The 27007-nt window shown below is 41.1% G+C and overlaps 4 protein-coding genes across 5 annotated transcripts; 2 read left to right on the plus strand and 2 right to left on the minus strand.

The window, feature by feature from the left end:
• Positions 1 to 555: 555 nt before the first annotated feature.
• Positions 556 to 13990, minus strand: LOC306905307 (testican-2). Its single transcript, XM_079475814.1, has 10 exons — positions 13704 to 13990; positions 9433 to 9478; positions 7360 to 7474; positions 7032 to 7137; positions 3313 to 3457; positions 3003 to 3119; positions 2598 to 2816; positions 2251 to 2313; positions 1979 to 2116; positions 556 to 1865 (listed from the first exon to the last, which is right to left on the minus strand). The coding sequence occupies exons 3-10, from the start codon at positions 7389 to 7391 to the stop codon at positions 1726 to 1728; spliced, it is 960 nt and encodes a 319-aa protein (XP_079331940.1). The 5' UTR covers positions 7392 to 7474; positions 9433 to 9478; positions 13704 to 13990; the 3' UTR covers positions 556 to 1725.
• Positions 13991 to 14231: 241 nt separating this feature from the next.
• On the minus strand, positions 14232 to 18917 carry ascc1 (activating signal cointegrator 1 complex subunit 1). Of its 2 annotated transcripts, none has more exons than XM_079476910.1 (10): positions 18629 to 18917; positions 18391 to 18527; positions 18209 to 18308; positions 17935 to 18032; positions 17309 to 17487; positions 17024 to 17157; positions 16828 to 16947; positions 16554 to 16678; positions 15656 to 15729; positions 14232 to 14870 (listed from the first exon to the last, which is right to left on the minus strand). In XM_079476910.1, the coding sequence occupies exons 2-10, from the start codon at positions 18515 to 18517 to the stop codon at positions 14754 to 14756; spliced, it is 1074 nt and encodes a 357-aa protein (XP_079333036.1). In that variant the 5' UTR covers positions 18518 to 18527; positions 18629 to 18917; the 3' UTR covers positions 14232 to 14753. The 2 variants fall into 2 exon arrangements, with proteins under 2 accessions (XP_079333036.1, XP_079333037.1); XM_079476911.1 differs by having other exon boundaries at positions 14304 to 14870; positions 18653 to 18762.
• A 27-nt stretch (positions 18918 to 18944) lies between these two features.
• On the plus strand, positions 18945 to 20943 carry anapc16 (anaphase promoting complex subunit 16). Its single transcript, XM_079476912.1, has 4 exons — positions 18945 to 18994; positions 19485 to 19635; positions 20349 to 20423; positions 20637 to 20943. The coding sequence occupies exons 2-4, from the start codon at positions 19494 to 19496 to the stop codon at positions 20744 to 20746; spliced, it is 327 nt and encodes a 108-aa protein (XP_079333038.1). The 5' UTR covers positions 18945 to 18994; positions 19485 to 19493; the 3' UTR covers positions 20747 to 20943.
• A 3670-nt stretch (positions 20944 to 24613) lies between these two features.
• ddit4 (DNA-damage-inducible transcript 4) lies at positions 24614 to 26460 on the plus strand. The gene is made up of 3 exons (XM_079477264.1): positions 24614 to 24945; positions 25205 to 25411; positions 25486 to 26460. The coding sequence occupies exons 2-3, from the start codon at positions 25231 to 25233 to the stop codon at positions 25971 to 25973; spliced, it is 669 nt and encodes a 222-aa protein (XP_079333390.1). The 5' UTR covers positions 24614 to 24945; positions 25205 to 25230; the 3' UTR covers positions 25974 to 26460.
• The last annotated feature ends 547 nt before the right edge of the window (positions 26461 to 27007 follow it).

Genomic DNA, 27007 nt, shown 5'->3' on the forward strand with positions numbered 1-27007 from the left:
ATGAAGTGTAAATGTGTTTTATTCTTCATAGCCTTGAATTGAATGTACAGGTGCTGTGCGAAAACATCTATAAATATTTTCAAGTATGCCTCATTTTGTTCAAGATCTCAATCTTGTTATATCGCACTTCTAAATGATGACAAACAAGACCAGGATAAAGAACCGTGTTTATGTTTGCTAAAACGCTCAAATGTGCTGTAAAATACAGGTGTATGATAGAAACCTAATGAAATGGCTGTATACATAATGGCCCCCTCAAAAATTTAATTCTGCTATAAATACAGTATTCAGTGTCGCCAGATGTGTGTGGAACTATTGAGCGCTCCATGAAACACATGACCACACGGAGGCGAGATCCAGTGTTTTCAATGGCTCGGACGATATTCACTAATAGTTTGTTTCTATTGTCAGGGGTATGTCAAATTTATTCATTTCGCACAGAGTTTATTATTAAATCTGGTGAATATAGGAATTTACTTTGTGTTCATAAAGCAAAAGTGTAACACAAATGTTTCATGCAACCCCTGGAAATAATTTCATTCGACCAAACAGATTCACATACTGTATCCCAGAATGCAACTCGTTCTCTTTATTATCCAGTATTACAAATGGACCAAAAGTATTCTCATCCACTACTGCAAACTGTATTTAATGAACAATACAGACATTTTCATATTGTTTAAAGTTCCACTGAGTGTTTATTATCTCTGAAATATACTTCAATTGCAATCTCAATCCAGTGTTGTGTAAAAGACTAGTATTCTATTTTATTTACCTCAGTTTCAGTTCAAATGTGTGGCAACAGAAAACACAGCAACACACAGATGACTATGTATGAGAAAAAGGCTTTCTCTCTTTATTTAACAGATTCAGGGGACACATTTTGCCCGACAAGAGCTGATGCTGCCTACATTACACATCTACTCTGAGACATCTGAAAGATTCAAAGTGTATTTTACAGAAAAGAAAAAACATTAAAAGCTTGCTGTTGTCAACTACCATGCAATACTCAAACAAAACAATTCAGATTACCAAAAACATAACATTAGAAAGCAACTGCTCATTCATGTAAAACGCCGCGTTTACATTCAAGAAACTGGAGTCACTCCTGAATCCCCAAAGGTTCTAAAGTAAAAAGCAGAATGAGATGTGAAATCTCTACATTTGATCTGCATGTCTGCGTTTCATGTTGATGAATCACACAGCAGCACGAGCAGTGTCTTAAGATCGCTGAGGATCGCTATCTAACACTCGTCTGTGTTCACTACATAAATCTCATAATAACTTTAAACAGAAGAGCATAATAAACAAAAACTTACTGAACTGACCTGAAATATTACCATTCATCTTTTGTAATATTGAGCAGTTACTGTATATGTACATGTGATTTCAGCCTTTTTGTTTCCGTTGTGTAAATTCACAAGGATGCCGTCATAGAACAGGATGAATCTGTGTGATCTGTGTTTAAACTTAGGTTTATTTCCCTTAAAGATCAAGTTCATGTAGCTCAAATAAAACGTAATGACGCAATGATAACGCACTGTACATATATGTCGATCCTCAGGCGTGCTTCAATGGATCCATCCCTGAGCATCAATGGATCTGAAACTCCAGCGGACGGAGACACTGGTCAGGACTGAACAACACTGAAATTTGATTTAAACGGAAGACAGCCGGAGGTGCGGCTGTAGGGTTTCATCTAAAGATGGTGATCATGATGATGTTTTACCAGATGTATCCAGCATCATCAGTCTCCCCTGCCTCCTCCTCCTCCTCTTCCTCCTCTCCATTCTCCTCCATCTCTTTCTCCTCTTCATCCTCCCATCCGACACCACTGCTGAAATCTCCAGAGCTCACCAGCTCATCTACAGCACAGAGACACGCTTCATTCAGTCTTCAGAAGCTTTAGAAGGATCAGCGATTTTGCCGTGGGGTTAAAGGACACCTGCTGAACAGTGAAATCCTAAAACTAGCTTACCGCAATCTGGGTTTCCATGGATACGCGACCCGGTGGCCTCTGTTCCGTGTGGATCCACACACCAGCAATCCCCCCGACTGTGATCACACTGAAGTTTCCTGTAGTAACCGTCTTCATCGCAGCTGGGGATATACATACCTGTACACACACACACACGGGTAAATACCACTGGGCATTCATTTATGGGACAGTTTTTACCCAAAAGAACCTGACAAATCTGAGCAAAACTATGAAGATAAACTTACTTTTCACATGCGTGCGTGCGTGTTTACCTGGCGTTCTCTTTGATGCACCCTGTATCTGAATCCTCTCAAATTCAGCCAAACATGGAGGTTCTGAAAACAGACAAAGAATCCTCTAACTAAAACTCAGACTTTAACCCTTTCCAATCATTTATGATTTATTATCTGTCACGTTACTGTTTACTGTAAGTACTAAAACAAGATTTTTCTGAAAGAATAATATAAAACATTGTAACAAACGGCTGGATGACATGTTTGTGAAGCACACTTTGCTTTATCAGTACATCTCAATTCTTTTGCTGGAACAAAATGTGAAGATTCAAGGTTTAACATAAGAGTGAAAACAGAGTAAGAAGTCATGTGAGAATGAGACTCACTCTCTCTCCAGAAACACAAACACCACTCGGCTGTGGACACCCGACCGTCTCTGTACGAGTCACAGGAGTTAAAGAACGGTCTGATGCACACCTCATATTTCTCCAGGTTTATAGCGGCCAGCTCGGACTGATCCAGGAACAGATCATTACTGGTGTCCAACTTTGTAAACATCCAACCGATGGAGTCCTTACAGCCGGCCACCAGACCCGAATCCAACCCTGCACCACAAGAGACGTGTGTGTCGCTGTTCTGCACTCAGATAGTTTTGCATTAATGTGTGTGTTTGTGATGATTGTGTGTGTGTGTGGTCATAAGTGTATTTGTGTTCATGTGTGTGTGTGTGGCCACGTGTGTATTTGTGTTCATGTGTGTGTTGTGTCTGTGTTCATGTGTGTTGTGTTCACCTGCGGCTGTTCCTCTGTGTCCTTCAGCTCGGTTCTGTTTTGAGTTTCCATGAAGAAGCTGGAACCAGTCTCTGAGTCTGTCACCCAGATCAGCCAGATCCTGACCCGTACACACCTCTAGACACACACATCACATGTGATGAATGTAAATACTACATGAAGAAAATTCAACAGCAGTAAACAATATCGTCTTATCATTAAACACACAAAGAGCAGTGTGAACTCTGTGTCCAACAAAAGACATCAAGTTCTAAACCACCATAAGTGAGCAAGTGATTGATTTTAGGTGTATGTTCAGAGACCGGCTCACCAGGTTTAGGTTCAGTGGAAGTTTCAGTGTTGATCTTTGGTTCTGGTTCTGATTTATGAACTCCAGCACTGATACACGGACATGAACCAGAACACAGTACAGACACACCTTTACCAGACAAACATGCCTGCTGCTCCAGTTTGCACTGAACAATGAGAGAGAGAGATGATCTATGATCCTTAGGGTTAGGGGATACAATATACAGATTATACAGAATCAAAATTACAGTGAGTGTGTGAGAGAGTGTGTGTGCATGTAAGACAGTGTATGTGTGTGTGTGTGTGCATGTAAGACAGTGTATGTGTGTGTGTGAGCTTGTGAGAGTGTGTGTGAGTGTGTGAGTGTGTGTGTGTGTGTGTGAGTGTGTGTGTGAGCATGTGTTTGAGTGAGTGTGTGTGTGTGCGTGTGAGCGTGTACGCGTGTGTGTGAGTGCGTGTGAGTGTGTGTGTGTGTGTGTGTGTGTGTGTGTGTGTGTGTGTGTGTGTGTGAGAGAGAGTGTGTGCGTGTGAGAGAGTGATGTGTGTGTGTGTGAGCGTGTGTGTTTGAGCTTGTGAGAGTGTGTGTTAGTGTGTGTGTGAGTGTGTGTGTGAGCATGTGTTTGAGTGAGTGTGTGTGTGTGCGTGTGAGCGTGTGTGTGAGTGCGTGTGAGTGTGTGTGTGTGTGTGTGTGAGAGAGAGTGTGTGCGTGTGAGAGAGTGATGTGTGTGTGTGTGTGTGAGCGTGTGTGTTTGAGCTTGTGAGAGTGTGTGTGAGTGTGTGAGTGTGTGTGTGTGTGAGCATGTGTTTGAGTGAGTGTGTGTGTGTGAGTGTGTGTGTGTGTGTGTGTGTGTGAGTGTGTGAGCATGTGTTTGAGGAAGTGTGTGTGTGTGTGTGTGTGTGTGTGTGTGTGTGTGTGCATGTGAGAGAGTGATGTGTGTGTGTGTGTGAGCGTGTGTGTTTGAGCTTGTGAGAGTGTGTGTTAGTGTGTGTGTGAGTGTGTGTGTGAGCATGTGTTTGAGTGAGTGTGTGTGTGTGAGCGTGTACGCGTGTGTGTGAGTGCGTGTGAGTGTGTGTGTGTGTGTGTGAGAGAGAGTGTGTGCGTGTGAGAGAGTGATGTGTGTGTGTGTGTGTGAGCGTGTGTGTTTGAGCTTGTGAGAGTGTGTGTTAGTGTGTGTGTGAGTGTGTGTGTGAGCATGTGTTTGAGTGAGTGTGTGTGTGTGTGTGTGTGTGTGTGAGAGAGAGTGTGTGCGTGTGAGAGAGTGATGTGTGTGTGTGTGAGCGTGTGTGTTTGAGCTTGTGAGAGTGTGTGTTAGTGTGTGTGTGAATGTGTGTGTGAGCATGTGTTTGAGTGAGTGTGTGCGTGTGAGCGTGTACGCGTGTGTGTGAGTGCGTGTGAGTGTGTGTGTGTGTGTGTGTGTGTGTGAGAGAGAGTGTGTGCGTGTGAGAGAGTGATGTGTGTGTGTGTGTGTGAGCGTGTGTGTTTGAGCTTGTGAGAGTGTGTGTGAGTGTGTGAGTGTGTGTGTGTGTGAGCATGTGTTTGAGTGAGTGTGTGTGTGTGAGTGTGTGTGTGTGTGTGTGTGTGTGTGAGTGTGTGAGCATGTGTTTGAGGAAGTGTGTGTGTGTGTGTGTGTGTGTGTGTGTGTGTGTGTGTGTGTGTGTGAGAGAGTGTGTGTGCATGTGAGAGAGTGATGTGTGTGTGTGCATGTGAGAGAGTGATGTGTGTGTGTGTGTGTGAGCGTGTGTGTTTGAGCTTGTGAGAGTGTGTGTTAGTGTGTGTGTGAGTGTGTGTGTGAGCATGTGTTTGAGTGAGTGTGTGTGTGTGAGCGTGTACGCGTGTGTGTGAGTGCGTGTGAGTGTGTGTGTGTGTGTGTGTGTGTGAGAGAGAGTGTGTGCGTGTGAGAGAGTGATGTGTGTGTGTGTGTGTGTGAGCGTGTGTGTTTGAGCTTGTGAGAGTGTGTGTTAGTGTGTGTGTGAGTGTGTGTGTGAGCATGTGTTTGAGTGAGTGTGTGTGTGTGCGTGTGAGCGTGTACGCGTGTGTGTGAGTGCGTGTGAGTGTGTGTGTGTGTGTGTGTGTGTGAGAGAGAGAGAGTGTGTGCGTGTGAGAGAGTGATGTGTGTGTGTGTGTGTGTGAGCGTGTGTGTTTGAGCTTGTGAGAGTGTGTGTTAGTGTGTGTGTGAGAGTGTGTGTGAGTATGTGGTTGAGTGAGTGTGTGTGTGTGCGTGTGAGCGTGTACGCGTGTGTGTGAGTGCGTGTGAGTGTGTGTGTGTGTGTGTGTGAGAGTGAGTGTGTGCGTGTGAGAGAGTGATGTGTGTGTGTGTGTGTGAGCGTGTGTGTTTGAGCTTGTGAGAGTGTGTGTGAGTGTGTGAGTGTGTGTGTGTGTGAGCATGTGTTTGAGTGAGTGTGTGTGTGTGAGTGTGTGTGTGTGTGTGTGTGTGTGTGTGTGAGTGTGTGAGCATGTGTTTGAGGAAGTGTGTGTGTGTGTGTGTGTGTGTGTGTGTGTGTGTGTGTGAGAGAGAGTGTGTGTGCATGTGAGAGAGTGATGTGTGTGTGTGTGTGTGAGCGTGTGTGTTTGAGCTTGTGAGAGTGTGTGTGAGTGTGTGAGTGTGTGTGTGTGTGTGAGCATGTGTTTGAGTGAGTGTGTGTGTGTGAGTGTGTGTGTGTGTGTGTGTGTGTGAGTGTGTGAGCATGTGTTTGAGGAAGTGTGTGTGTGTGTGTGTGTGTGTGTGTGTGTGTGTGTGTGTGTGTGTGTGTGTGAGAGAGTGTGTGTGCATGTGAGAGAGTGATGTGTGTGTGTGTGTGTGTGAGCGTGTGTGTTTGAGCTTGTGAGAGTGTGTGTTAGTGTGTGTGTGAGTGTGTGTGTGAGCATGTGTTTGAGTGAGTGTGTGTGTGTGAGCGTGTACGCGTGTGTGTGAGTGCGTGTGAGTGTGTGTGTGTGTGTGTGAGAGAGAGTGTGTGCGTGTGAGAGAGTGATGTGTGTGTGTGTGTGTGTGTGTGTGAGCGTGTGTGTTTGAGCTTGTGAGAGTGTGTGTTAGTGTGTGTGTGAGTGTGTGTGTGAGCATGTGTTTGAGTGAGTGTGTGTGTGTGCGTGTGAGCGTGTACGCGTGTGTGTGAGTGCGTGTGAGTGTGTGTGTGTGTGTGTGTGTGAGAGAGAGAGAGTGTGTGCGTGTGAGAGAGTGATGTGTGTGTGTGTGTGTGTGAGCGTGTGTGTTTGAGCTTGTGAGAGTGTGTGTTAGTGTGTGTGTGAGAGTGTGTGTGAGCATGTGTTTGAGTGAGTGTGTGTGTGTGCGTGTGAGCGTGTACGCGTGTGTGTGAGTGCGTGTGAGTGTGTGTGTGTGTGTGAGAGAGAGTGTGTGCGTGTGAGAGAGTGATGTGTGTGTGTGTGTGTGAGCGTGTGTGTTTGAGCTTGTGAGAGTGTGTGTTAGTGTGTGTGTGAGTGTGTGTGTGAGCATGTGTTTGAGTGAGTGTGTGTGTGTGCGTGTGAGTGAGCATGTACGCGTGTGTGTGAGTGTGAGTGCGTGTGAGTGTGTGTGTGTGTGTGTGTGAGTGAGTGAGCGTGTACGCGTGTGTGTGTGAGTGTGAGTGCGTGTGAGTGTGTGTGTGTGTGTGTGAGCGTGTACGCGTGTGTGTGTGTGTGTGAGTGCGTGTGAGTGTGTGTGTATGAACACGTGTGTGAGTGAGCGTGTACGCGTGTGTGTGAGTGTGTATGAACACGTGTGAGTGTGCGTGTGAGTGTGTGTGCACCTGTGAGGCATAATTGTGTCCGTCTGATCCACACACAGGTCCATCAGACGCCGTTGAACAGACTTTACACTTGTTTATATGAGGCTTCAGTTCAGACTCTCTCATTCTACAGCAAACACAGCAACCAACAGGCTTTCATTCAATTCAACCAACAAAACCTACAATTCATATTAACAAATCATTTCTAATTGAAAAAAATGAAAGAGACACAAAAACAGCACTGGACTGTAATCTTTCCTTGATCAAAGCTAAATGATGAAACACAAGAACTGATCTCTCTCTCTGTCTCTCTCAAACACACACACATGAATGAATGAAGAAATCTGACCTGTGCTGGAGTTTCTTGCGGTGGACACACATTGCTCTCTGATATCCTTGAGCCACACACACTTTATGACCACTGCAGTGGACGTTCACACATGGGTCTTTAGTTGTGTCCACACCTGCGCACACACACACACACACACACACACACTTGTAATGGTCTCATGACAATGATTCACAATCCAACCATAAATCACATTACAATCTGCATATCAATGAATGAAATAAAACTCCAGCAGTAGCTACAATTGTTCTTTAAAATTAACTTGGCAAATGTAAATAATAAATGTCCTTCATTACAATAATACAACTACAGCAACGAGGAATCTGGGCTGCTTGAGTCTCAAGAAAATGAAAAAAATAACGGTACTAAAATATCTTTGTTTTCTGTACACACAACCTGAATTGTTAGTAAGGGAATGAGAGACCAGAGATGTTTTAGATTTGTTCCTCTGGATACAGCTCTAACCGCCGCTTTTACAATCTCATCAGGCAGTTTTATGGAAAACCGAAATCTTAAATCTCTTTCATCCGTCTCGGCTCCGTTTATGAATAATTCAATACAGCAAGAGGAGCATAAACTTCTGGCCGAGAATGAGAATTTACCTTCTGTTTTAATGTCTGATAGTAAACAGATCAACAAGAGCACAAATAAACAAACACGGCGAACAGAGACGCACGTCATTATCAGCAAGAATCAGTCTTCATACAAACATAAAGAAAACACACTGCAGAGCAAGAGAAACAACTGATGGCTCATTACAATCCTACAGACAATTATAAGGCTATAATATAACATGAATTCTCATCATTCTTATGTCTACACTGTCTGAATTATATATTTTGTGTAAAGCTGCTTTGCGACAACACAACACTGTGAAAAGTGTTAAGGAGATGAATTAATATGTGTGTATATCTACAGTATACATTTATCCACTCTTGAAAATAATAATAAATAATGTCATAGAAGAACCATTCAGATCAAGGTTCTTTAAGGAACCATCTCCTTCTTACTTCTTTATGATCAGATGAACCTTTTTTCGCCAGAAAGAACCTTTGATGAAATCATGCGCTGAGAGCTGCGCTGGAGGTGTTTCCATAGAAACATGAGCGGTGGAATGTTCTGCACGGGGATTTGTGGCATCATATGAAGAGTTTATTTCCAAATGAGATAACTATCATACAAAACTGCAGTCGGTTTGTTTTGGTTTAGGCCTAAATAACAAAAAAAGGAGCGAACGAGCCCAATAAAAACATGATAACATAATAAAAAACAAGATTTTAGAGTTCTCTCTTTTGGAAATGAACTCTTCAAATATTTCTTCAGCATCCTCTAAAAGCATCTCTCACCGCCTCGGCGGAAACCGGTTCAGATTTAACACACGACATTACCTCTGTGAATCACATCCATCTCCATCTGATGCTCTTTATATCTCATTCTGATTCACAAAAACACATAATCATCACGGCTGGGTTTCCCGAAAACGCCAACCTGATCCGATCAGAAGTCTTTGGAAAGATGGAGTGGTCATGATTGCCTTATTTCTTTATGTAATATGAATGTATAGGATGTTAAATGTTCGCATCATATAATCTGACCCTTAAAATGAGCTCAAGACTACAGGCTGTTATTGAACTCAGATGCAGAGCCAGTTCATTCTGTCCCTGTTATGCCGGTGAACTAGAGCTTTAAGCATCTGTGGTTCAACTGCAGAGAAATCCAGATACACAGTAGAATAACACTGAGCTCAGAATCAAAAGTCATATTATTGAAGATCTCATTACTTGAATCCAGATCTTACATTTCTTTTTACACCGCCAGACTCTTCGTGTGTCTCAACGATTACACTCTCACTTGATCCTGTTTTTATTTCTCAGAAGAGAAACATCAGAGACTAAGATGATGCGTAAATGAGACACAACTGAGAACCCCATCAAATCTCCTTGGATATGAAAGAGAAACATCTGAGCAATAGCATTATCCTCCAGGCGGACAAATTAACAGACACTTTCACACATTTCACATCTTTCTACAGTAAATGAGAGAGACGATGATGATGATGATGATGATACTCACTTTCATCAGAGGTATGTGGACCCTCCAGTGTTCGGATGTAGTCATCCTGATGAGAAACATCACAAACTGTAATGAATGATCTCATTCAGATTATATATTTAAGTGTAATAAGTACCCAAAACAGTTTCATAATGATCGTGTCTGTATGTTCTCTCATTTATACCGCACATTTATCACCGATGATGGATTTGAGAGAGTTCTGTGAATATATCGTGATATGAATCAGGAGGTTGTGCTGACATGAGGAGTTTAGCTTCAAATGTTGTTGAACGGAAGAGATTGCAAAGGAGGAAGAGAAGTCATGTGATCTGAATGAACAATTAAGACACTAACCTCAACCTCCTTCAGCAGGACGAGACGGAGAGCCGGTGCGGAGAGAGAGAAAAAAAGACATGATTTTAGAAACACGACGACACAGCGTTTCACATTCAGAGAGGAGGTATTTCCTACAGCTCACTGTGACCACCGCACGTCTCCTGTCACGTGCGGTCATTCATGAAGAGATTCATCGCAGAACACCAGTAGTGAACCGTGATGTTTGAGCCTTGGCACGTCAAATCATGCGTCTCAAATGAAGCTCACATCAGCAACAAGAATGAATTGAGGCACGGCGGCCTGATAAATCATAATAACTTCATGTCTGTCAGACTTTATAACAAAGTTCATCCACAGGCTGTTAGTGTTTTGTGTTTTGAATGACGTTTGCCACATTTCTTCTCCGTTTGGCGGTTGGCGAACCTGCTTCGGGTGCTTCTTCCGCTTTACGAGATTGCTGGTGAACAATGGCCCAGATGATGGAAAGTTATCAAAAATGATGATATGATTGGTCAGTTTACGGTCAATCTAAATGAATCCCTCCCGTTGATTTACTGTACTGTCAGCCAGCGGTATGCTAACAAAAGGTGTCCGACGCAAGCACACGTTTGACTTCTTGATGCATGCGCAGGCTGCGCAGATGCTCTGTGATATTAAATTACTCTCGTGAGACTTGGAAATCTTGGAAGCCTGTGACCTCTCACCCCTGTTCCACACCAAACGCTTCTCCCTCGAGTACCATCTCAGAGGAAAGCACATTTTCTCCGCAGCTTCTATCTATTTCTATATAACATGAGAGCGCCTGACTCCTCGTGGGTTTAATCCAAACTCTCAGACTCACGCTTCTTATCATGTGGGTTGAATAAATGGACTTCAGTCTAATGCTGATAGCTGCCTGTTTTCATTCAGTTCCAGCTTCATCCAAAGCCACACATGACTCTAGAAAGCATCACGTCAACCACAGACTCTAATTCTCACTTCAGATCCAGTCCACGAAACTACAACACGTCACTCTGACTGTTGTCTGTGAGGTCCATTTATGTGTAACAAAACATGAATCATCTATTAATAATCAAGTTTATTCAGTTCTCCATGTGCTCCCTTAGTTATTCACCTCAACATTAGAATATAAGGACCGTAGAGATTTCTGAATGAATCGTTTTGCATTTCTTGTGTTTTAAGAGTCAAAGTCACCTGGAAATTCTTTTGAATGAGTTAATAATAGAAAATGCTTTTGGTTGTGTGCTAACAGCAGCAGGCGAGCATCAAACACAGAACGCTCACCTACACACATGAGTTCAGACTTCATTCTCATCGCAATCTTCAAATCTAAACCTTCACTTTCTTATCATCTGCAAAACAAGTCTCTGCTGAAATCTGCAGGAGACCCGTCAATGAATATTCTTTTTATTTCAAAGCGTCTGGTGTGCAGTCATCTTTCAGGAATACTTCAGACCGCTCAAAAGATGACACAACATTGTTATAAAAGCACATGACCTCAGTCTAGAGCATGCTGACCTGAGATCAGATTATGTGATCTGTTTGAATCATCATCACGTATATGTGTATCTCACTCAGATCAGCTGAGAGATTTATAATCAAACATGTTATGTCAAATCCTTCAAATTCCATCACAAAAGACATGAAAACAGTTTTCTTACAGTAATTGTTTTTGACTTTATGTCCGTGTAAACTCTTCAACACTATCTGTACATTCACCTGAGATGCTTCTGACCGTCCAGCCAGCTGTGCTCAAGACTCAACATCCCTACGGTTGCCATAACAACCACAAGGCCATCCTCTGCCATTTGATAGATCGTAGGATCTGGATTTCTTAAATGCTACCTGTTTGTGTGTGTATTTCCTAAAGATGATGAAATTCTGACTTGAGAGTACAGACATACCTGTACATGTTTGTGTTGTATTTAGTTTCTATAGACAGTTTCATTGGACGCATGCGCAACTGACCCACAGTTAACTGCCGGTTTGTGTAAGAAAACAACTTTTCTTAGTCCCTTATTGGACAATTCTCCCGGAAAAGCATGTCCTCACGACTGCAAATTTCAGCTGTTTTTTTTTTTTTCACTTCATGTTATATAATCGGTGGATATAACGCTGGATTTGGAGATGGTTTGACACTGATAGATGGCCTAAAAGATGCTGGACGGCAATAATCGTACAGCTGTATCTGTCTTTTATAAATGTGATCACACTAAAGACTATATGGATATTTGAAGGGTACGATACTATTCTGTAAGTATAGTACAGAGATTAATACATTTCTCAAAAAATACGAAGGACTTTTTCCTGCATTCGTTTAGAACAAGATCTGGACGGGTATAATAAAAGTAAAGAGAGTAAATGAAGAGTTTGGTTCCAAGAGTAGATAACTCCGTTTTTAAACATTTTCAAAATTGTATTGTGCATTCCAATTAATCTCAATCAAACTGCAGTTGGTTTGTTTTAAGCCATAATAACTCAAAAAACACAGTTAACTAACACAATAAAAACATGATTTAAAAAAATTCTTTTAAACTTAGTTTCCTCATTTTGGAACCAAACTTATATCATGTTGACGTGTTGAAGCAATGCATACAACAGATTTAAAATAACTAAATGACTTATATTATAGGATGGAACAACCGACCAATCATATCACTGCTGTGTACATGTCAGTCAGTGATTCACACAGCGAGTCTTTATCATCGGTTCAACGTTCTCTTTAGGAAACAAGAGAATTTTCACAAATGCAAACAACACCACACCTGTGTCAACAACACACCTGAGTCGTCATACGGCCGTGAGCCTCTCTCTCTCTCACACACACACACACACACACAATAACACACATACACACAGTCGCACAAACAACCTACAAGCAAATCTGCAGTGACTTACACAAAAGTTCAATTATGAATCAGATGATTCCTTCACAGAATCTGTTTTTAATGACTCATCACAGAAACATCTCTACACTGAAACTTTTCAATAGATATACATCGCACGTTTTCAGAAAGTGCAAACATTTGAGTGTTTTCAGACAACTTCAATGGTAACACACACACACACACACCTGAATCAGTTCTTCACAAACCCTGACGTTTCCCAAGAGTGTTTCTGACTCGACACTAAAGTCAGCACATCAGTGTCTGAAACACAAAGTCATGCTGACAGCAGGACCGCAGGGATCGGCCGTCGTTTCTCTCCACATTCATTTCAGCTCTTTATTCCTCTCTCTCTCTCTGCTGCGAGAACTCTTCTTCTGTATGAAATAACTCAATACATATTCATCTGTAAATGCACCTTTATGAAAGCAAAACTTCTCCCGCGCACCCTAAAAAAACAGGGATCACTTCTGCAGCATGGACAATATAGAAAAGGTAACGCAGAAGTGAAAAATCTCTTTATCTTCCCAACCTTACAGCTCCAAGACTGGACTTGAATGTGTTTGTTTAAAGCACTGATGGAGTAATGTGAAGGATTGCTGAGATGTGACAGGTGAGTTAATAAAACCCTTTTTTGAATAACTGCATGCTAGAGTAAATAGCCAAGTCAACTTTATTTATATAGTTTCATTGTTACAAAGCAGCTGTGCATTAAACATCTTGACTATATTGAAACTTATAAAGTTAAAACTAATAAAAGGTGAGAACACACCGATTCAAACACACACACACACACACACACACAGTGGTTATCAATGAGAATCACACATTTAAGATAAAGGAGAGAGAAACAGGTCAAATATTAAACACACTATAAACTCTTATCTGCGAGATTAATTAAGTAAAAATTCTAAAGCTACACATCAATAAAATCACATTTCTCCACTTTCTTATAGAGATGAATCATATTACAAGGATGACACCGCGGTATTCTGCGACTGATAAACCGTCACACACACTTTGTCTCATATGTTATATATGTCATGTTTAAGGTGTCAGATGAATGTGAACTCACGTCTCTGAAGCGGTTCCAGCGGCTGACGGTGCGGCGGTATTGATGGACGCTGGACCTCCACTCTTCATCACGCATGACATTACCACGCGCAGCCTCCGCGATCGCCACGGTCACGAGCAGCAGCTGCAGAGCCAACAGACCTCTCGTCGCCATCATCATCATCATCATCATCATCCGATCTGACACGGGTCTGATCTCTGCTCCACAGACGATCCGATGAAGAGAACGAGCGCGCGCTGGAGAGACCTCGTGACGTCAGCAGCATCCGTGCGCGTCCACCGGTGACTGGTGTTGATGAACCTCTGTCTCTCAATAGAGTTAATTCTATGTTTTATAGCCAAAACGATGTTATTTCTTTTGAATTATATAAGAAACAAGGTCATTCGGTGCTTTTGTTTTCACTCATGCAACGGGTGCAATATAAAGAATAATGGAGCGCTTTGACAGACTCTAAATTTAACTCAACATTAGTTAAATTAATGTTGATATGCTATTAGTTTAAAAAGAAAAGTGAAATATGCATTAATAAAAACCTTACAACTTATAACTGCTACACAGCGCCACCCAGAGCCTCACGGCTGAAACTACAACATATCGACTGAACTTCCAGCAACTTATCGAGCAGGATTGTTTTGTTTTTTCAACACAATATTTACTTTCCATTCAACAGTTGCTTTAATAAAATGGTGGAACCCACTGACAGCAGGATCAGCACTAGAAAATAACAAAGATATAAGCGAAGACATTTAAACTGGACATATATCTGGTGCTTAAAAATACAAATTATTTATGGACTCATTAATATGTAAAAGTGTAACTCGTAGCACAGGATACAGGTGTCTGTAAATATATTTTATATTTTAGGAAACTTTCCTCAATAGTTAACATACATATTATTAGACATAACAAAAGGTTTACTATTGTCGGTACAGGATTTTATTTTGTATTATTTAAATATACATATTAGATCATATTTTCATATTATCATGTTTTGTGTATATGCTTAGTTTTGCAGAGAAGGGTTTTTAGTGTGTGTAATGTTTCCATCAGGTGAAATTGATTTGTCCTGCAGAGGAATAATGTCCCGTACAGTCTGTGGAGAATCTCTGAGACAGATGAACACAATTCAGGTCAAACGTTCCGAAATAAAACTCCCCAAACTCCTGCAAACACACACACAGAGGGAGAAAGACATGTTCAGTTATGCTAAATATTATTCAGTGTATAATGTATAAGTATAGATGTATGCAGAAGCGACACCATATATACGTAAAAAAATAAAAGAATCACAGATACAATGAGAAACTGGAAAACACACTCGACTGTGCTCTGCTGTTTTTGTGTCTAAACTGTTGCCCAAAACTAAATATAAATCTTGCAAAAACATCCACATCCAGAACAGATTCCTAGAACAATTTAAACATTTATAGCAGACTTAAAATCTTAGAAACCAGACGTATCTTTTTCTGGATAGAAAAACAGGCGATCTTAAGTGTGTAATGCAAACTAAAATTAGTAAGACATTTAAAGTGCTGACATGCTCACATTTCTGCCAAACAGTGACTTGCTTCAAAGTCTATAGGTTTGTGGTATATGAATAAAGCAATAAGTATAAAGCTGTGGTTTACAGTGAATCTAAATGATGTTGATATGCACTCTTTTATAAATATTACCATCTTGACATTAAACTCATTGCATCTGTGGGGATCTTTACTCAACAAGTGTTTGCAGTTCATGTGTAGTTCTTTTGACTGCCACCAGGAGGGAGTAGATACACTTACATTCATTACCAATTTCATTACTGTTATACAAAAAATACCATAAGATATATATCAGAAAAACACTTTTTATAAGAGCAGTCAATACCACCAAGTATATTATTTGGAACTGAGTAAAATCCTGAATATTATGATATTTTAGTAGAACTCATCTGAACGCTGTTTCTCACCTTTAAGATGTTTCTTGCATCAAAAGCTTCACGATCTTTACCATTCAATTTCCCTTGTTTCCGTTTAGCCTCCGCTGAAAGAAACACACAAACAACATACAGAACTTCACAACACTCTCACATAATAAAGCTGCGATGGATACGTTCTGGGTCACATGGAGTGGTATTTAGTGATGTGAACAACATTCCACGGATGCCAAATACAAAACAGCACAGCGTACTGCCGCCAGGACATCAACACATCCACAACAACAAAACAACCGTCCCATTAAACAGAATTTACATTTAAATGTATTCATTTGGCAGACGGTTTTATCCAAAGTAGTTTTTTACAGTGGCACATTACTGCAGAGCAATCAGGGGTAAGGTGCGCCTTGCGCTCAAGGGCACTTCAGTCATGACCTGCTGGCACTGAGATTAGAACCAGCAACCTTCTGATCACAAGACCAACGGTCTAACCCCCATGCCACAACTGACCCCTCAGACCCCCCAGAACATCTCAAACAGTGTGTGCTATAGACGGAAACACAAATACGGCAAACTCTGACCATCTGAATGAAGCCTTTGTGTTTGTGCAGAAGATGAAAACACACACATCCGACTGATAAACCACGTCAGTGTGTTTCTGTCATCCATCACACGTCATCCAATCATTTTATCATCTGTGTAACTGCTATTTGATTTTAGAGATGACCGGCCTCTCACTGCTCCGTTCGGATTGAGAACATGTGATCAAGATGATGTTTGGTATGAAAGAATACCAAACATCAATTGTATACATGAGAATACATGTTCTAAATATCGCAACAGATCTATTATGATTTTATAAATACACATGTATATGGCGTCGGTGTGTGAGAATGTGTCTGGCAAACACACTTTCATGGATCGGCCTCACCTGACGGATCTTTCCGGAAGAGGGTGTTCATGACTGTGCAGTGAATCTTTACTCGATCCCACTGGCGTTCCATCAGACCAGCTGACACGAAACACTCCACGAGCCTGTCGGCTATCTGCTGCAGTCTACAAACACACACAAACACCAAAGTTGAATGAACCATCATCTGGACATATGTGTTTCAGAAAAGAAAGAAGTTTGTACAGGTTTTCCATGAAACATAAACCATGTGTCACCCGTCTGTGTCTCCAGCAGGAGATGAACTGAATCTTACTTCTTTGATCCATCTTTTGCGGATACTTTAGCATAAAGAACGTCGGCCATTGATGGGTCATCGTTCATGTACTCGATTCCTCTGACCTCAACAGGAAGAGCTTTTCCTTCTGTTATATCTCTGCAAACACATCATCCGTCACATCAAAACATCATCACTATAAAGAAACATCAGTGTGTCATGTTCTTTCACACACCTGATGGTCTCTTGAGACTGTTGAAGCAGCTCTCTCGCCCGTGTCACTTCCTGTTCGTTCAGCAGGACCAGAGTACCGATGGTGATATGGAGTTTAGCCGGGTTCTGAAAAATACTGCCATCCACACCAGCGTCCTGCAAACACAACACAAGAGCTTTACACAGACATTTCAAAAATCTTTTTCTAAACTATTTTGAGACGGGTTTCGAAATGAATCGCTCGTTTCAGCAAAAATGTATGAAAACACTAAAGCGAGTTGATTTTTATCTTTGCATTGAAACAGACCTGGTGGCAGCGTTCCAGCACCTCCTCACTGAAGCGCACAAACCCCTCCTGCACCTGCGGATGATTCAGTGCCACAGACAGAAAATGGGTGAACGGCTGCTTCCTTCGGAAGCTGTCAATCAAAACCTCAACGCGGGTTACAGCGGAGACCACAGCAGCCTGCTGCGCACCTGTGACCACTAAACACACACACACAGTGAGAACACACAGAACTGAAGAACGTCCTGTTACTGGAACATTCTGACCCATGAAGTGCCTTTACATTTACATTGAGACATTTAGCAGATGCTATTATCCAAAGCGACTTACAGAGAGTTCAGGGAACAATAAAGCGATATGTGATACAGCAGCATTAACACACATAGGTGATAATACAAAGATACTAGTTTCAACCAGTTTTACTTTCATGCATTCATACAGCCAAGCATCAGTCTCTGAATGTGTTTACAAACAACAAACTGGGCTGAAATGTAATAAGGATGTGCCCGTACAGCCTGGGTGGTTGCTAGGCTGATGCTGTGTGGTTGCTAAGAGGGTCTGAGAGGTTTTCAGAATGTTTCTATGCTGTTGCTGGAGCGTTATTGAATCATTCGATCCTCCCTTTATCACGAATATTTCATTCTTACCGATTTGTCCCTCTTCACCCTGTTTGGGTATACTGATAGAAGTTTTCGTCTCCGATTCCAGGCGCTTCCTCGTCTCTCCTTTCTTTCCGATAATATACCTGAAAAAAACACCAGAATACTGTAAAGTCTTATTTTAAGCAACGTACCTAAAAATGTGTTTTCTTTTCATTTATGTTAACCTAAAGATGTGAGGTTACAACAAATTTCAATTGAATCGTCACCTCATGATTCTAAATCATGCTTACAGAATGATTTACAAAATAGAAAAACAAACTTATAAAGGACACTTGGCACGTCTATGGCACAGCGGAAGCCTTTCTCGGTCTGTTCTATGTTGTGAGTATCACAGGGTTCCTCCAGACACTGCTCAACATCTGGTGAAACAAACAAATCAACAATATTAGATTATATCTACATGTACAGTAATAAAATTGACCAGCACTCAAAAGCACAGACCTGTTTGCGAGTATGAATAATCTTCTTCTTCTTCTTCTTCTTCTTCATAATCTTCCTCTTGAATATGATTTTTTCTGTAAATTCTGCCATTGATGTTAATGAGCACCGGCCGTAAGACATCCATCATCAACAAAATACTGGAGGAGGAAGAGCAAGAGCAGTAAATAAATAAAATACCATGTGTAAAATATTTAAAAAGTATATTGAATCAAGAAGCCTCGAAAATGTCAAACCATACCAAGAACGCAGTATGATAACTTACGTTAACTAAAGAATAGAATTGCATGTGTTAAAAACTGCACAAGTTTGTGGTGGAGCGTTCGCTTCCGCGTTCATCACGTGACACTAAACGTCACATTTCACCGCTGCGCTGCTGATGTGAGAAATATTATCCAATACATATATATATATTTCATAAATGCGTTAAATCTTACTGTCGGTCCTGTAAAAAGTAGAGTTAAAAAAATGTAATAAATACAGCCTGTAACCCGGTAGCGGTATTGTGTTGGTGCATTGTTTCCGCTCCTGCCTCAGGGGGCGCTCTAGTCCGTATTAAACAGACGTCAACAAACAAGCAGAAGAAACATCGACTGTGGCGCTTTAGGTGATTCACAATATTACAAGATTTGACTTTATTGTTTAATTACGTCTTTATATTTGTATTCGAACTGTGTCCAGAAGTGTGTGATAGTTATAATGTGTGATGGGTTGCGCTGTTTTGATGATTCATTTGTTCGATAGGTTATCAGTGCTGTTTAACGTTACAATTTGCTTTTTTAAATGATTTACATATATACAATAACATATTATACATTTTTCTGATGTGTACAAACCGTAGTATATGTTTTGTGTCTGTGTGTTGCTCAGTGAAATTGTTTACGTGTTTTACTGCATATTAGTCTTCAATGAAGTTAAAGAAACTGACGGGTCCAGTGACTCTCAGCAGAACGTGTGGGTTTATTTATATGTTTATACCATGGTCTGTTGCATGGTTGCCTCTGCAAAGTGCATTAAAATACTTTTTGAGGTTTATAGTGTAACTTTGGACCAGACAGGTGAAAATGACAGTTACTTTGGTGTCATTTGTCCTGCAGAGATTCTGAATGGCGGCTTCTTCATCTTCCTCATCCGCAGGGGGGGTCAGTGGCAGCTCAGTAACCGGATCTGGCTTCAGTGCTTCTGAGCTGATCCCGCCCAGGAAAGTTCTGTACACCTACCCAAAAGGAGCTGGCGAGATGATGGAGGGTGTGCTGAATTTCTCTTTGGATTTTCACTTTTTGTCTAGTGAAGTCTGTAATCATTTAAATACCTTCTCTCGGTCTTATAACTATGAATATCCCATCTGTTGGTTGACCTGCTTTAGGACAAATGTGTGTTGGAGTGGGCCTGTCTGTATTGTCAGTAGCAGGCAGGCAAAGTGGTTTTTTGGCCCTGGTGTTGCAAAAATGACACCCATAAATGTCCTTCTGGTTTGCCGGTTGCCATGGTGCACATAAGCCTGTTATGGAAAAAATTCTGCTGTTACAAAACCTAGTTAATATGCTTTTGTAATGGACTTTTTGTTTTTAAAATCTTCTTGATTATAAGAGCAGTTTGTGGGTCAGCTCTCATGGGGCTAATTCTGTGTCTGGCAATTGGCCACAGTAGCCTCTCTCTCTGACACACACACACACACACACACAGTTTAATGTACTCGGCAGAAACAAACAGTACATTTTCTCAGAACACACTGACTCATTGACCAAAAGCCTGTTTGTGTGTGTGACTTTCTATAAATGGATTTTATACTTTATTTATACATGTCACAAATCTGTAGTGTCCAGAGTAGGTTACAGGACATAAGGCTTAAGCATTTATTTTTCTGATACTTTAAGAATTACAAAAATCTAACTATAGTTTTTATACTTCCGGTTGTATTTGCATCAGCATCTGTTTGATTCATGTGAATTTTCCCCCAGATGGATCCGATAGATTTTTATGCGAGTCTGTGTTCAGCTATCAAGTTGCATCCACGCTGAAGCAGGTTAAACATGGTAAGATAAAAAAAATGTTTTGAGCAGTCAAACATTGAAAGAAAAAAACATGTAAAAGTATAATTGAATACCCATATCACTAAAAGGTTTCAACATTCATACATTAAATAAAAAAAAACTGTTCTGTCACTCAAATCGTTGTTCTTTGTCACTGATCTTGGATCAGATATACTTAAACATGTGAAGATCAGTAATGTGTGTATGTGATCTCAGATCAGCAGGTTTCTCGTATGGAGCGTTTAGCTGGGCTGGTGGAGCAGTTGGACGCAGATGAGTGGAAATATAAACCCATTGAGCAGCTCCTGGGATTCACAACCTCATAACATCTACATTCAGACACACTCCTATATATATTTTTTTGTCTTTAACTGATATTAGAGGTCTTTGCCATGTAGACTGTAGATATCATGTCTTGCACTAGTGTATGTAAAAAAAAGAAAAGTTTTTTTGATCATGTGTTTGGTTGAATGTTTGCTTAAATGTATTGACTCGTGTACAATAAAAGTTTTTACATCATCATAAAATCTCAGCTCTCTCAATTTGCCTTCTATTGTCTACTCTACAGAAAAAAACTCACATTGGTTGCAAACTGGTTTTGTTTTCAAAAGTGAATCATTTATTTTTGCTTGTATGTGTCTTGTCATAAAGGCGGGGCGGGCGAAATAAGCCTGTAAATATTTCAGTCAGGTGTTCAGTATGTGCACATATGAAACATGAAAGGTCTGCAAACAGCACAGTAAGCAGACACACGTCACGCATGCTCCAGTGCTGTTAGGAAATGCAGAAGTACAGAGGAGGGGGGGTCGGGACAGCAGCTGCGGCGGGATAGTAGAACCTTAAACCTCCTCCCTTAGACACAACAACACACCCACCAAACAACCTGAATACACCACTTCACCAAAAACACTTAATAAAGATGAAAATTAAAGTTTATGTTACTTGGTAGAAACTTTGTAAAATGGCATATTTAAAAAAAAGTGTGATACAATGTGACTCTTGTTGGTTTGTTTGTTAGTTTGAAGTTTCTTCAGTGGGATGTTTAGATGTTCTGAAGTGATGTTTGTCACTCTTCAGCATGAGCAGAGATGTTCATGGATAAAAGTTCTGAACGTTCTGTTCTCAATGCGATGACAATCTTCTGCTCTGTGTTCCTCAAAAGGGAGCTTCTAACCCTTCACACAATCTGCAGGGTCCTAATGCCACGGCAGCACACTTAAGCATGTCATTTTACATCAAGAAACATAATCTGGACTAATATCCCAGATTATGACATTATTATTTGTTTTATTTTCTTATCAGGTTCTCATGAGTTTTTTTTTCTTTAACACTATTGTCAGTGTGATTCAATAAAGAATTTAAAAGAACAAGTATTTTGTACATGTTTTTAAAGCTGTGATTGTATTTTGTACTCGCACTGCAAACATCCTTTAACATTCTTTAACAGAAATACACAGAAACTACAGATCTGTCTTACAGCTTTTGTTTTGTGACAAGATCTTGTTGAAAGGCAAAGTAAATGTGTTCTTTGAGGCATCAAATGTATAAGTAGTCCTTATGTAAATGAAGTGAGTACAGTATGTTTTGTTCCTGTATGTAGCACACGTGTCTTTGTTTTTCGTATGGTTCCTCTCACACTCAGAATAAGAACTGTTTGTCCAACGCTCACGTGGGCTGAAACACATCACAGAAGTTTGGCTTCCGGCCAAAAACCCTCGCCTCTTTTTTTTCACTTGCAGTATATGCATTGAGATGCATGCGTGCGCACGTCGACACAGACACACAAACACATTTCATCAGAGGACTCTGATCACACTCTGGACAGGGAAAACAACATCAACAAACTTTATGTGCGTTTGATTCTTTTGAGTTGGAGTAGTCAACAGGTTTATTTATAAATATAGTTTGATTATAACATGCAAAACCTTCCTATTGTGGCATTTCATTAAAGGTGAAGTGCTTTAGCTTTAAATGATGCATTTGATCTAAAATAACATGATAACAGATACAGTGGTGACATCAGTTCAGGAATCACCTTCACAATCCGTGTTTCCGCCCAAATCCAATAGATACACGCATCACTTTTAAATATAGCAGCATTATATTTCTGCATTTATTAGACAGTCCAAAGCAAACGTATACGTTATTAGTATACACATCTGTGCTTGTCTTCATGCTTTACGTTATATTTAACACCAAACGTGTCGTGCTTTACCTTCACATAGTATCTCAATAATCACATTTCATTGTCTGTGCAGTAAATCAAATGAGTGTTTGGATGTATCTTCCTAACCCAGAGTCAAGCCCCCACTTCACACAGAATCAGACGTTTAACGGTTATTGATGACTTCACAGGGTTTGTGTATTGGTGTATCTTAATGGATTTAAAGGCTTTATGTGCGACAGGCCGTTGTTGAAGTTTTCATTCTCTTTTGGTTTTAACAGAAGACATGAAGTCAGAGCTGGAACGTGTCTGTTCGTGTGGGACGTTCATCTTGTTCAGAGCCAGACCCTCATTCTAAACAAGGAAAGATGAACCCGCCCTGACTGGACACATGCTCCTCTTTAGGAACAAGGGCGTAGTTTTGGTCTGAACATTGGGGGGGTTGAAGCATAAATAGTTAGCCTGTTTGCTGATATTATAATACAATAATATGCAATACTATACTCACAAGGGCAGAGCACTTTCAGTGTACATGGCGAATGGATTGTACAAAATAATAAGAAAAATGTGGTCATGATCCTTTTGTTTCGCATGCCCTTCCCTCGGTGCCTTTAAAGGGCGCACTAATGCTGTTTGGAACACGCCGCAGCAGACTTTGGTTTATAAGTTCAGTTTCTTGCACACACAGATCGCTTCATAAGACAAGAAGAGCCGAGAGAGTTCACTTGAGTCGCCTGATCTCCCTTTGAAAACAGTGTAACGCTAGACGACCTGCGTCCACGGTTTAACAAAGTCATCTATTCTATAATATATATCTATCTTCCTACGAACTAAAGACTTCGTCTCACTTGCAATCGCAATAATATCAGTAATGGAAGTGTTCGTGTGAGGACTTCTCATCAGACGCTGCGTGACGTCGAATAATAAAACTACTTGTAGTTTAGTTAAGACTGCGCGAACCGGACGCTACCAACATTAAACGGAAGGGGGGGTTAGTATCCGTGCCTAGTTTTATTAGGACATAAACATTATCGCGTCCATTTCGAAACCAAAAATATTACAAAATAAGTTAAATCTACATTTGATCATTGTACATATGTTGTGGCGTAACTGATAGATGTGAATATTTAGGGGGTTACCTTCCCCCATCCCTCCCCCCGCAAACTACGCCCCTGTTTATGGGCCAACTCAACACAATGAGTTTATATTACAGTCTCGTTCACTGATTCAGGTCAAACTAACTTTATAAAGTTTAAAACACGATTAAAAACTATTATTTTGCTATTTAAACATAATGTTTATGATGGTTTAGTAACTTTGTATTAGCACCTATTGTACTATTGCTCTTTTGTGACATTGGCTTGTTGCTCCCTGAACTCTTTGTAAGTCGCTTTGGGTAAAAGCATCTGCTAAATGACTAAATGTAAACTGGTTTCAGTTAAGACAGCTCTGACGTTAGGGTTAGTCTAGGTCTAGTCTAGAAAACCTCCCAACAGTGTATAAAGTGAAAATGAATCCGGTTAAAAGCAAGTGTCTAGTTAATAAAGTTTTAAAAGGCTGTGTGTGGTGGGACACATTGTGTAGCTAATTCCTTACATCTAAAGAATTCACAGAACGAAAAATGAAGCAGGCTAGTTATTTTGGTAGATTTGTGATTTTAAGTTTTAACACAGATTTGCAACAAATACAATCGTCAAGATATCGTGAGTTGGGTTTACCACTCATACAATCAAACTATGATGAATCAAACCATGTTTTTTTACTCTTTCATTTTCAAATAAACGAGTCAATATCTCCGTTCATGTGAATTCTTTATTTTGCAAACTTGGTTCAGCGTGCAGAGCATTTTCCTGAGTAAATACACAACACCTCTGCGTTTGTGTCGTGTTTATTGTGTGTTGCACGTACTAAATGAGTCAGTTTCGCTGTTACCCAACACACAAAGTGGCGTTTCGTCGCAAATGCAAATCGCCAAAGTCCATCAAAGAGCAGCAGCGGGACGACACGAGAATCGCCACCGCAAGTCCCCACTGAGGACAATGAGCGAGCTCGCCACACACCTCCTCCACCGCACACAATAGATGCGCGCGCACTCATCTCCGCTCCGAGTGTTGCCAGGCGAACTTGCGACGCGGAAGACGTGACCCAAAAGCCGATTGGCTGCGGGCTTGTCGGGGCGTGGCTTGCGTCAGCGCGTATATAAACGGGCGCAGAAAGCATTGCGTCAGTATGTTGCGGAGTTCTCTGTTGTTTCACGCAGCTGCTGCACTTACGGCGGATGGCGCTTGTCTTTGTTAGTTTAGGAGCATTTAAACTGCTGTGAATTCCTCGGACGCTGCCGATATACCGTTTGGGAAATAGGTAAGAGTGTGTTTGTGATGTTTTTAATGTCGTTTTCATGGAAATGTCACTCAAATGTTGCAGCACAAAGCAACAGCGGAACATTGAACGAACAGCGCAGAGATGAACGAGACATCCAAGTCTCCCTAGAATGAATAAATTGAGAGAAATGTGCACGTTTAGGACTTTTTTGTTCTCTGTGGATCTGACTTGTTTACCAGCTGCTGCTTGTGTGAATGTGTCTTTAATAACACGAGCCTCTGTTTTGTGTCCTCTACAGTGATTTGACTTCATCAGGATTGAATCATGCAGGAACAGCTGATGTCAAGCCTTGTGTCTGAAGACCCCAACCTCCCATCCACCCCGACATCTGACGGGACGTCCAATCGTCTGTCCTGGAGCAGATTGCTTCAGAAGATCCACAGCAGTCAGAGTCTAGACTCGGATTCAGACACTCACAGCAGCATCGATGACGCGTCTGATACAGGTACATCTACATCTTGTTTGGGCTCGACTTCATGCTACAGACGTTCTTGGTTTTAACACTCGTTCCCCTCGCAGGCTCCATATCCCTGCCCGATCTGTCAGAAACGGACCTGTTCTTTGACCCCTCGGAGGAGGCGCTGTGTAAAGAAGTGGTCCAGCTGATCTCCGAGAACCTGACCGAAGCCAAAAACGGCGTATTGCACTGCTCCAAACTTCTCATCCCTGAGAAACTCCTGGAGCACATCGGTCAGGAACTGGTCCACCTGTCCGTCAGCGAGCCCTGTGGCCTCCGGGGGGCGCTCATTGACCTCTGCGTGGAGCAGGGGGGCAGTTGCGAGGCCGTGGGGCAGATAGCGGTGGACCCTTGCCTGGTGCCTACCTTTCATCTGACTCTGGTGCTCCGGCTGGACTCCAAGGGTCTCTGGCCTAAAATCCAGGGGCTCTTCACGGGCAGATCTCCGGCCTCACCGGTGGTCAGACATGCACTTAAACTGAGCACTGGATTTCGAGTTATTAAAAGAAAACTGTACAGCTCTGAAGAACTTCTCATTGAAGAATGTTAAGACTGACCGTCCCTTGTGGACCGATATTAGTTTTTTAAATTGTAAACTCTCTTACGGTTTGGTTGGTTCTCATGAGGGGACTGAAGTGTGACTGAAAGCAGTAAGTTATGAGAGTTTTAAATGCAGCTATAGGGTACATATGAAAAGACTGTAATCCAGTATGTATGGTGTGTTCGTTACGTGTTGAGATGCAGATGTTTTTTTTTTTGGAAAGTGTTTACCTCAGGTTTATGGAAACCAGATGTGGCAGCTATTTTACATGCAGTCGTGTAGCAAACGTCATGTGATCCTTTGTATTGGTCTTTCATGCAAGTGCCAGTGTGCATTCACAGATCTATTCAATGTGACCATACGCCCATAGATCAAATGGATGCTTTGTTTTATGCATATTCCATGCATCATATTTATTTGATATTCAAATGCGTGTACCATTTTTGTACTTCTCATTTAAAGAACTGTGGAAAATAAATTATTTTTTGAAGCTCCACGCTTGTGTTTTAATACTGTGCCTATTACAAAAAATAGATTGCATCATTCGGATGCAACAAACAGCTAATATATATTGACCATATGACAAGGTTCGTGTTGACACCACAGAATTTGGGTGTATAAAAAAATGACGAGCATATACCAAAATTGCGACAACTTTAAAATGAACAAATCTAAAAATAAAAGCCAATCTAAAATTAAACCTATAATTGCTGTATGTGTGTTTATAAATGATTTGGTTTTAACAATTGTAAAATCTGAATCCATAGCAAAATCCTTTTGGATTATCTCTGGGTTTGACTATTGTACTTTCCAATATTTTAATTTCAACTGACCTTTAGATCCACATGGGACTCTTGTCATGAAGTCCATTTCATTGACCGTTTCTGTCCAATTGACATTAACTGATAACTGCTGATCAATATTCTGAATGAAGCTTTAACCTTCAGTTGTTCTCAAGTTTTGCTGCACAGCAGGTTTGTAGATTCAGCGGTACGAACGCACAGAAATGCATGATTCAGCTGCAAGTGTTATCAGCCGACATC

Source organism: Barbatula barbatula, assembly GCF_947034865.1.
Source record: "Barbatula barbatula genome assembly, chromosome: 16".
NCBI lineage: Eukaryota > Metazoa > Chordata > Actinopteri > Cypriniformes > Nemacheilidae > Barbatula > Barbatula barbatula.